Raw genomic sequence first — 12017 nt, forward strand, 5'->3', positions numbered from 1 at the left:
GTAAAAATCGGTTGAGTAATAAGGAAATCATGGCTGATTTCTTCATGAGAACTCATTTCTCAATCCATGTGTATTCGTTTACAAACAGCTCTTGACCGCTCCAACATGGCAGACGTGCAGATGTATTGCCTCTGGTACAGGCAGACAATGCGACATTAATATAGGTTTATCTATGGGTTACAGTCTCTAACTTTACACCAGCCCTGTATAATTATATGTTGGCCAGCATTTACTGAGTTTACTGAATGTCATATCACTTGCTGGGAAATCTTACTATAGCATATCATAATTCTCACACAATTAACAATTTTTAGTACAGCTTTATTAATATATTTTTCATAAACAATTTCCGACGTATCAAAAACGTAGTAAAAACATTAGACTGAATTATTTCAGTTGTCCCATGTGGTAATTTTTTTTTTTATCATTATTTATCTAACACGAATCTCCTTCGGCTCGTCACTCTTTCCAAAACATTCACAGCACAAGGGCTAATACACATCCTGGTTAGATCAGATTCAGTAAAATATTGCATTTCTGTTTTCAGAATATAGTAGTCATATCTCTTGGAAATGTTTGTAAAATAAAATCCTTTTTTTGTTCTACTCTAGTGCTGTAGTATTATTGATCCCATGGGTGGAGCAGGCACACAATTATATACAAACACGCAATGCAATGCCACATTACAACAAAGAGGAGGAAACACTTGATACAGCAGTCAGAAGCAATGCAATGCTTTCACTGGAGTCCTTGTTTCTAAAGAATAATAACAATATGATGGTGAGTGATGATTCCAAGAATTACCAAGGGCAGTCTGTTTACAAAATCTGGTGAGAACTGAAACATCTCTTACACTGACGCTAGAGCCATAGAAGTTTTAATTGTAAGCAAAACGTTGGGCTAGTTTATATCCAGAGACAATTTCTATCCAGAGTGCACTGGTTACCTACTGTTCAGTGATGTGTGTCTGAAACATGCTAGCCTTAAAAAGTCTTTCAAACAAAAAAGCAGATCTAGATCAGATTACAAGTAGTCATAAGACATCGTTGTGTTCAGCAGTTGAATCTGCAGATTGATTTATACAGTGAGCACAGGACAATTGTTGAAATGATTTGATGGTCAAATTTGATGGTGGGTTTTGATCTGCAATGCATTTAAAGGTTAAACAAATTCTATATTAGGCTGAATGATTTACACTAACAAATGTCTCTATCTGCCTATAAGGCTGCCTATGATCAAATAGATATAGCCAGCAGTTTGCTTTTGTTTCATATGACATAGAAACATAATACTCCATATAAATGTTGCTTCCAGGCAAGTAAAGACATTAAAAAAGATCATTATAAAAAAAATCAGAAACACAGACTATACAGACACCAAATGTATTCTTAGTGGTGCCCCATATAAATCTCTGCTCAGTAGCTCTGCCTAAGTGGCTTACAGTTTGATTAAGTGACTCTCAGTGGCAGTAGCTGTTTCAGTGCTTTAGAGCCAGTAATTCCCAAAGAGTGTTAGTGAATATGAGCTCCAGTCATTCTGAACCCGTATGCCCCATTTACTGCTCCATAGTAACTGGTTCAGAAATTTCAAATGAGTCAGAGATTTAAGTACTGAAATTTCAGTCTAAGTATTGTAGATTTTGGATCAGTAGTATAGTGTTTCATAGACTGGAGCGTGGAGCTACTGCTCAGTCATTTAGAGTCACAATAATCCAGCATGCCTTGCAATCAAGGGCTTTGTCCACACACGCAGCCAGTCGATTCATATAGTCCATATTCACACTATTTTATTTCCACTTAAAATGTCTACTAAGGTCCTTTTGTCCTCCACTGCGAGAGGTCCAGTCATTTACTAGGGGGGCACATAGGGTGGAGGGCACCTGTAGGCTGTCATGTTTTTAGGTCGGGAACCTTTGCCCTCTATGGGAACAGTAAAAGGAGGGGGGGGTTGATAAGGGGGAGCACTAGGGTCATCATCACTGAGGGAGATGTACTCCTCTAGGATGTGGTGGTTGAGCAGGGACCCTTCACCGCAAGCAGAGCTGGGATACTGAGGAGGAGGTAGAGGAGGCTTCTCCTCACGCAAGATCAGTGGCATGCTGGAGGAAGGTGGAGACTTGGCATCATCCAACTCATCTGCAAAAATGATAGGAACACCTTTTTTAATGAAGGTGGCCTGTTCCTCGGTGGTTAATTTTCCACGCCGTTTCTTTCGGTAGCAAACCATGGCAATGAAACCAGCAGAGAGCAGCAGGGCAGCCACCACTACAGCAGGTATAACTGTGTGCAAGTAAACGTCATCGCTGCTACGCCGGCCAGAGCCAGATGAAGGCGTGACTGAGGTTGGCACTGGAATGGGACTCTCTGCTGAAGAGACAGGGACAGAGATTTCCCCTGGTGGCACAAATGAGAACCTTTGGCATTTGTTGGCACCACGAACACTGATGTTGATGGGTTTGAACTCTGGTTCCATGGCACTGTTGAAGACGGGAGTGGGATGACCCTGAGCATCTGAAATCCTGCGGCACATTGCCTGAATCTGCTCCCGTGGGCAAGGGTTCTTAGGCAAGCTGCTATTTGTCCACTCCACCAGAATTGAACCTCTGGAGATATTTCTTAGAGTGACAGCACTGCTGTTGCGATCACCCAATGCAGAGGCAAGTTTCTTGCTTAATAAAATTTTCTTGTGGATGTCACCGGTCAATGTTTTGGGTTCCCCCTGAAAACGAGCAGTAAACACAACTGGTGATTGGTCATCAACTGGCCAGCGATGAACATGAACCTCAAAGGCGTCTGTGGTGCTAGAATCTTCTTTATCCGTGGCCATCATGAAGAATTCATGACGGCCAACGTGGCTCTCATCAGGAAGGCCGTATAGCAGTTGACTGGTGCTATTAAATTGGATCCAAGATCCCTCATCTACTACCTGGTTGTGACTCTGGCGCAATGACAGCCGCAACTTTTCAGTACTTCCATCTTCCTGATCAAAGAATGTGTCAGATGGAATCTTCACTTCAAAGTACGTTCCAACCCACACACTCACTTCATCAATAGGGTTATGTAGAAGAGGTTTCTGGTTGGTCAAGGGGGTGGTGCGTCTGGAAGGCTTAACTGTTGTTTTTGGCTCTCTGGGCATGGGTGTGGTCTTCTGTTTCTTACCCTTTTTTGTGGTGGAGGTCTTTGGTCTGCGGGTGGTTGGTGGAGTAACCAAAGCAGTAGGCTCCACGTAACCAAGACGGGTCAGCGATGGTTGCAAGGGGAGAGTGCTGGTGCTGCCCAAAACTCGAGTGGGCAGTGGGTGGCCTAAGACAGGTGTGTATGCCACCTGATCACGGATCCGAATGGTAGGTTTGACTGGCAAGGGCAAAGGACCGCGAGCAGGATTTGCCAACAAATCTGTAGTGGGAGCAATGAAAGGAGATGAGGGGGTTGGCACAATGCGCTCCGCAGGTTCTGGGTGAGTGGTTGGGGGTAGTTGAGATGGCAATGGGGTTGGAGTGTTGTGAATCTGTCTTCTGATTCGCTTGACCACTTGTGGTTTCTTATTGACAATGTACCAGCCAACCACTGGATACCCTAGCAGAGTTGACATAGTGCCATCCTTGGCTGGCAACTGTACTCGACTAATGTCAGGTAGGTTGCTCTGATCAAGTGCACAGCCTAGCTTCCATGATAACAGTGCACCATTCTCCACCACCTTCTTGGCATTGCCTGGACCAGCCATGAAAGCAGTCATATCAAAAAAGCGGTTGTTAATAACAGGCATGACCCGCATAAGCTCTGGTGGCACACTAGCAAAGTGACTCATTTTCTGTAGCAGTGCCAGTCGCTCCCTGGAGTTCATTTTTGTGAGGTCAGCATCCAGGATTATTGTTAGCACAGTGATAGGCTGGCCACTTGAACAGACGCACACTGTTGTTGCATTAGTTTCTGTATGTAGCCCCAGTGGAGTGGGTTCTATCTCCTGTTGGTCTTCAGAGTTTACTGTGATCGTGAAGACTTCTGGTTGGCTTATATGAGCGTATGCACTGCTTAGTTTCATTCCTCTGAGAAGCATGTGGCTCTGTATACTGCCATCAGGACTTTGTAATCCTGCTGGAGACAAGCTGAAACGATACAGACCTTTATCCCCCTCTAGTGGTAAACCTTGAAGAAGACAGAGCTCATTGTCCCAGTACAGCCATGAAGGTAATGGTGCACTGGCAACTTCAGAGATCTGTAAAGAGTGGAAAAGGGGGAGAGAAACAGAAATCAGTAAATCAAAAATCAGTAAACACATAGTTTGGTTCTACATCCTTCATTCTCTGATAGGACAGAAGATTTCCAGTCATGACAATCAGTTTTCTCAATTTTTGTAGTTTTCATCCAAATTTAAGGACTGTTCTCAACATGCTCAACATGTATGAGGAAAAACCTTGACATCAACTTTCTCCACCGCAGCTCAACTCAAATTAAATCCCCCCTTGTCCCACATTTCATACTTATGGTTTTTTTGTACTTGTGTGCACACTCATGCGCTTTCTGGGTCCTTTGGGCCAGCAAGCTGACTATTTGCATGCTGGATGCTGTCAGGCTAAACATGCTAACATGATAACATGCCAAATTGGCATCAGCTGTCGGTTATGAGGGAGTTTGGAATCAGCACACAAGGAGATGAATAAAAGAGGGCAAAGCTAGTAAATTGAGCAAACAAAGTGAGATCTGGCAGTGCTAAACTCTGCCGTTGTGGTTAGCCTGGCATTGAGTTGAAGTTACCTTTAGCCACTCTAGCTAGCGACTCTTTAGGTCAAGAGCCGTGTGATTGATCTCAACCTGGCTATGACTGAGCTCAACCAGAGCTTCCAGGTGTCAAACTCAGTACTGCTTTCCATGATAAATGACAAACTAGCCAAATAAAATAACCCAATAAAATGAGTAAAAGTTATTCAAAAACAAAAATATAAGTCATAAATTATATACAAGTGATAAACACAATTTATGAAAGTTTTATTAAACAAAAAGGCATCAATCATGAAATCTATCATAGTAACTAACAGCGCATAAGCACTGTTGCCACCTACTGGATATATTTTGAACTTGCAGTGACTGAAATACTTTGTTAAGTATAAAAACATAAATATGATCGTTTTTAAGGATTATTTTGAGAACAAGTATTTGAGTACTCATTTGGAAATAACAATGAATATTCAAAGAAATGTTCAGGCCAACATAACCTAGAAGACACCCAGACTAACTGCCACTCTGATAAAGTAACAGTGGAGATAGAATACTTGCTATCTTGCCCACCTACTGAACACATAATCACCACAAGGACTGTATTCTTGTAGCTCAGAGCCATGGGTGGCTAACAGAACCACAGAACCACTCAGACCACCAGCTTCCTGCTAAAAGGTTGCATGCTGCAAGTGTGGAACTCAGGAACTTACAACGTCTACGCCATGGCAGTCGGCTGACACCAACGGGATCTTCATCCAGAACATCTGGCCCACCACTGCTAAAGAGTCTGAAACTCCAGAGGACTGTGCTGTTGCCACTCTGGATAGGGATGAATGCATGTCAGAGAGGAGAGTCGAGTGCATGGAGGCTTCTAGCTCCATAATTATTGGCTCTGATGCCCACGTTATGGCACAGAGCAGTAAGAGCCCCCACATATTCATACGCATGCGTTGCATTATGAACACTTGGTGGCTCTTCCTGCTGACTCGCTCAGGACCAGGCCAAAAGAAGTCTCAGCTCCTTTTCCTTGCCACCAACTCAGCTGTCTCTCCTCTCTTGTCTCTCTCCTCTGTTAGCCATCCAGTCTTTAGAGATTGGGGGGCACCTGGTGTTGCATAGCCATGGAGTCCTGTAGAGGCAAAAGGAGAAGCTTATCATTAAACAGATCACAGTTCTCCAAGTCTCTGATCCTGGAAAGCCAGGATTCAGGACAGATTAGTGTTTTCTTTGCTCTAACACACCTGATTAATCTTATTATCCAGATATCAAAGCTTTTTCTAACTTAATCAGGTAAACAACAGTAGAAATCAGGTAAACAACAGTAGAAAAGACTCTCTCTAATACAGAGAGTTGGAAATTCTTTTTCATTTTGCTGTATATTAAGCTTTTCCATTCTTACATCTTAGCTCAAGCATTATCCCATGATTCAATGCATGCATGTAGACAATTTCTGTTGCCTGTGTTCTGAAAGAAATTTGCACAAGTGGATAATCACTTCCTCAGTTTATTAAAGTGAGTGAAAAGAACCAAATATTTCAGCTTTGAAAACTGAAAAAAAAAATTCTGACAATTGTCAAATCTTCTTTATTGCATCAGTTTCTGATGGGCTGTTCAGCCCTTTGAGTAAATACAGCCTGACATTGGTCACGTTTACGCTGGATTTCCCCTATTAATATCTTAATTCCTCCAAATATTTTAATCGGTAAAGCAATGTTTTCAAAGCACTTATCATCACTTGTAGGTAGTTTGACCAGAGGAGGATGGGTCCCCCCTGATGAGCCTGGTTCCTCCCAAGGTTTCTTCCTCAGTTCTGAGGGAGTTTTTCCTTGCCACTGTTGCCCCTGGCTTGCCCACCAGGGGGTTTCCGTACATTCTTACAGTCCTGTTGAAACTTTGTCTTTTCCAAAATTCTGTAAAGCTGCTTTGTGACAACATCCGTTGTAAAAAGTGCTATACAAATAAATTTGATTTGATTTGATATGGGCACAAAGGGCATTTCATTACAATGAAATTTTATTTCAACTGTAACAGTCCAACTCAAGTGAGACTTCTTATGCAGTCCTAATAGACATCTGTGCTTAACACATCAGACCTTGCAACAATTTCCTAACAATTACATAATCTAATTTTAAACAATTTTAAAACGTTGTCAGTTATATTCTGCATGTCTCTCATTTATGATCTGTCATAGAAACTACTGTCAAAGATCAAACCTAGGCATCAAGGTGCAGCCTATCTGAGTAAAGAGGGCAGGAAGGGGAGTAAAGAGGCACCCACACTCAGCTGACTTGTTTTTGTTTTTTTTATAAGTCAATGATAAATTCTAGGACTTTATGATTCTTGCTATTATGGTGATGATGTTCTATTTGAGAACATTTATTTATCTGAAACATTTGTGTAGTATATAAAAAGAGCTCCACACAAAATATTGCAAATCGAACTGAAACTTGTATTTGACCTGTGCATCGTCACGCTTCTAGTGTATTCACGCATCTATGCTGTGTGTATGATGCAAATGTTACCATGTGAATACATGGCACATATTCAGCCACTTTTCAGCCACTTTTTACTGTTGATTTGCTTTAATATTTTGGACCCCTATCCTTTAAAGGGTAATTCCACTAATTATTTAAATCTCTACATCAGTCAAGCTGTTGAGATGTAAACAAACTCTTCTTATGAAGTTGGTTTCTTATAAAGAAACTTACCACTGAACCTACAAGCCTTCTGAGTTTTTATAAGCAGTGCTGTACAAAACATTTCTTTGGGTATCCCTCCATGATGGCCATAAAAAGGTCGATAGTCTATGAGACAATGTATTCTTAACTATTTCACAATATTTTATAAAGCTATTTGAAATAGCTTTCTGTGAGGTAGATTTTGAAGGCATTGAACAATTCAGACATCTGCTTTCTATCACCACCACTGTGAACAAATCTTACTCAGTAATGTTTTCCTGGAAAGGAGCTTTTTACACCAAACCAGGATCAGAATGACTCTATTAACATTTTAATGATCGATAATGCAGAAATTCTAATGCAGAAACCCCCCCACCTCCGCGACCGCGGAAGCATAAGTGGCTTAGAACATGTGTGTGTCTGTTTGGCTGTGTGCACAACTGTGATTACTGCACCAGTTAGCAAAAGTGATCATCTTATATCTGAAACATACTTCTCTCGCATAATCCTTTGCAGGGTCACTGTCAGGAAACAAGGCTAGCCAAGCAGGCTCAGGAAGCAAAACTTTAAACATACGTAAACTGGTGTCTAATTTTCTACCTATATAAAAATCTACATTATTTATATATTCTATGAACCAACCAGAAGAACATTAAAACAGAAGGAATATTCTTTACAGAGAGTCTAATTATTACGCCTACTGGATACTCATACTATAAACTGTGTATTTCAAAGTGAGGATTTCCTGGGGTTCAACTGTTGTATGTCAAGGGCCCCCTTTGAATGTTAATCATATTATCATTATTAATCTGAATGAAAAAAATATGGAAAACGGATATGAAAATTCAGGATTGATAACAATATTTTGTCGTACATATCTGCTGATTCTGTTACATAAAATGTAGAAAATAGGATTCAGTCCAGCAGAATTAGCATAACAGAGAAATGTAACACTATTAGTAGAGGGTAAGCAGTAAAATAAATAAACCACAGATATACTGACATATTAGCCCAGCATTGCTTAAACGTTCTGCTTTTCTGGAGCTCATATAAACAGATATCAAATATCGGTTTGAAATACTGATCGAACCAAACATCTGTATGCCGACTATGCTGGTCAATATCAATACAATAGCAATATTACCTGTAATAAAGGCATAATAAAATGCTTATTAATGTCTATAAATTACTTAATAACTACTATAAATCTACAAAACTAACCGCTATGCATTACTTACATGTTTTATAGTGATATGATAATTTGAGACTTAGGATTTAAATGTTTTTTAAAGTAGGGTCACACAATCACACACAGATACACACACACACACGCACACACACTCTCTCTCTCTCTCTAGGGCTAAAATGGACAGTGCACGAGCTGCACCATTTATTTTGGCATGCCATCTTCCTACTGTAAAAGACAGTATGTAGAGGGAGCTTAAACTAGGGTCATCACGCCAACACACTGACACATACAGACACACCCAACACTCCACGTTCATACAGACAATAAATATAATGTAGGCAATGTGTGTCCTTAAACTAGCGTCAATACAACATTACGGCAGGTTATCTCGCTACTGTCCACAGCCGGGCCAGGCAGGCCAACACAGCACCAGCTCGACTCAGTCCAGATGCTATTTTGCGAGCAGCTGTAATCCCAGCAGCTCAAGACCACAGCTTCTAAAGAACGAGCACACACCCGGTTCGCAATAAAACCCCAAACCGGACGGAAATTCTCAAATCCACATCACTATATCGTGTTATTTCCCTCCGTCCTCGATTATGTGTCAGGGCCGCTGCTGCTGTAAGAGGCCCAACACCAGCAGCAGCATCCGTCTGTTCAGGAAAACGGCGAGCTGCGTCTGGACTTTCCGAATTAACATGGCAAAACACTCAACTTTAAAATGGTTAATTCGCTGGACCACCACGAAGAACAAAATACGACCTGCTGTATCCAACAAACATACAGTTATTAAGCAAAAATCCAGTCAACACGAATAAGAATAACATAACCGAAATGCACCTGCTCCAACCGGGAAAAGCCTCCAATTCAGTTACGTGAATTAGATACACCTCGACCTGAAGATGCCAAAAAACATGTTTACACTCACATCATATTATCTGCACCTCCTCCTTCAAACGTTTTCTCCGTTAATAGTCCATTTTCGCCGTGAGGACGAGCTCTGGAGAAACGCTATTGATGTCAGCCTCTCGTAGAAGGGATGCGGCAGTCCTGAGCAATCGATCTTCGAGCCCCTGAACACGGCCGTTTGGATTCCGAAAGCGTCCTGAGAAAATGGTGCCCAGGCTTTGGAAATGATAGCAGGGGCAGTGATAGACACAGCAGGAGCAACAAGCCCGTTACATGTGTAGCCCGGTTTACATATGAGAACATTCCCTTATTCCCTTATTTGATGACTGACGTTGAGACTGAGGAGTGAATGTCATGATGGTGAGTGTCTTAATATCACAGATATGTGAAGAAGATGTGTTTTTCACTAAAGCAGTGTAGAGGAGAGCTGGGCACAGATTAATATTTATATCATACAAGCTGCACACCTCTTCTCCAAATGAAAACTTCAGCTCTATCTTTGCGAACAACCTATATGTTACAACTTAAGCAGATATAGAAACAAAGAAGGCTCAGAAAGTCTGGTAAATAGATGTGAGCAGAATTCATTCAATATAGTTCTACGTTGTTTAAACCAGATGAACTTTCCAACCTAAATACATAAGAATTTTCGTCAAATAATATTAATGAAAGGTTCCAAATTTATTTGTAAGAAAGAAAATATAAAATAATAAATTGCAATATATTTTATTTTCATTGCTGCCAGAGCAAACCTTGTACCTATTTTTTTTTTTCAAAATGCTTGCTGACCTTTACACTTAAATTATGTTAAAATTTCATAAACGGTTGAGCAGTATGTTACAATATTAACAGATCTTGTTCAGCTGACTTCCATTTAATGTTGAGGATGTTTTGTTCCTTGTTTTAAAAAGTATTTAAAGGTTTTGATGGCATAGTGATGTTATATTATAGTATGTTTCTGGTGTATCTATACATACAGAACTTGGTACAAAAAGGGTCTTCAGGTTGAATCTTGAGAAATATCAGAGGGCTGTAAAAGTTGGCAATGAAGTGGTTCCTAATGGAACATGAGACGATGACCAAAACACACTTAAACCTGTTTAACTACATAAAAAGTCCACATTACAATTTTACCTTACATTAAGCTGTGCCCTGCTCTCCCATCCATGTTGAAATTTAACAATCAACTCATAACTAAAATGTTCAGTTGGACTTACCACATTGCCTTTTCTAAAATTGTGATGTAGGCCTTTTCTTTGAATGTCACTGAGTCCTCTAAAGTAGACTGTTGCTAAGAAGTGCAATTATACAAATACCACAAAATGTGATACTTGCATTTTTTGTATTTTCTCATATGCAAAAACATCTTAGACCCAGAATTTCTTATTCGGGGATGCTGCTGAGAACAAAATGACGCACAAACAGGTCTCTTGCTGTCTCATCCAGGCTGGTGGTTGAATACTGTATATCATAGCTACTCTTGCATCATATGTATAAATTAGTGATGAAATAAGGGTCCAATAAGGACTGCTGGTATTCATACCACTGCCTGTGAGTGTAGCCTAAGTTAAGAGTACCTAGTTCAATTTACCAATTAAAATATATTCATATGATGAACTGTTATAACTTTTGATGGTAACTTAAAACACAGACCAGAGGCTCAGCTGATGGTTGTCTGACTCAGCAGAAAAGAAAAAGTGGTCTGTGAGGTCAATGAATAAAGAAATGACAATATATTTTTGTTGTTTACTTACAAATGGATGCTCTCAAGGCATGCGACCCAGCATCTAACTACCTACTGTAGAAATTTACTGCTCTGTAATGTGTTTAGTGTTGTGTTATATGTCATTATATTCAGTATTATGTGTCTGTACTGTGACTGTATTTAGAACATTCTTCTGTCTATTCTTGTTTATCCCTACATGGTCATGTCTCTCACACCTGTCACTTGTCATGTATAGACAGAGCCTCATCTTGGCATCAGTCCAGCAATAACACGGTATCAGCTCAGTGTCTTATGGGCTGGCTAAGTGTCTGGTACCTGCGCGCAAACGAATAAACTTCACTTTTCCAGACATAAGCCTGGTCCCCAGGTTAAGTTAGGGTTTGGATTCTTCACTATTTAAGATTTTTAAATGATAAATAATTAATATACACTCAATAAGCACTTTATTAGAAACACATGTTCACCTGCTCATTCAGCCAATTATGTGGCAGCAGTGCTGTGCATAGATTCATGCTGATACTAGTCAGCAGTTTCAGGATATATTTCGGGTTCATATCAGCCATCAGAATAGGGAAAAAATGTGATCTCAGTGATTCTGACCAGGGCATAAGTGTTGGTGCCAGGCGAGCTGGTTTGGGTATTGCAATAACTGCTGATCTCCTAAGATTTTCAGTACTAGAGATTACTCACAATGGTGCAATAAAAAAAAACATCCAGTGAGAGGCAGTTCTGCAGATGCAAATTCCTTGTTGATGAGAGAGGTCAAAGAAGAATGGCCAGACTGGTTTGGGCTGACATAA

The 12017-nt window shown here is 40.5% G+C and overlaps 1 protein-coding gene across 1 annotated transcript; it reads right to left on the reverse strand.

Moving 5' to 3' along the window:
• Nucleotides 1–300: 300 nt before the first annotated feature.
• LOC108434413 (dystroglycan-like) lies at nt 301–9794 on the reverse strand. The gene is made up of 3 exons (XM_017709512.2): nt 9511–9794; nt 5426–5844; nt 301–4215 (listed from the first exon to the last, which is right to left on the reverse strand). Exons 2-3 carry the CDS (start codon nt 5669–5671, stop codon nt 1852–1854), a joined length of 2610 nt encoding a protein of 869 aa, XP_017565001.1. The 5' UTR covers nt 5672–5844; nt 9511–9794; the 3' UTR covers nt 301–1851.
• Between the last annotated feature and the right edge of the window lie 2223 nt (nt 9795–12017).

Source organism: Pygocentrus nattereri, chromosome 29 (genome assembly GCF_015220715.1).
Source record: "Pygocentrus nattereri isolate fPygNat1 chromosome 29, fPygNat1.pri, whole genome shotgun sequence".
Lineage (NCBI taxonomy): Eukaryota > Metazoa > Chordata > Actinopteri > Characiformes > Serrasalmidae > Pygocentrus > Pygocentrus nattereri.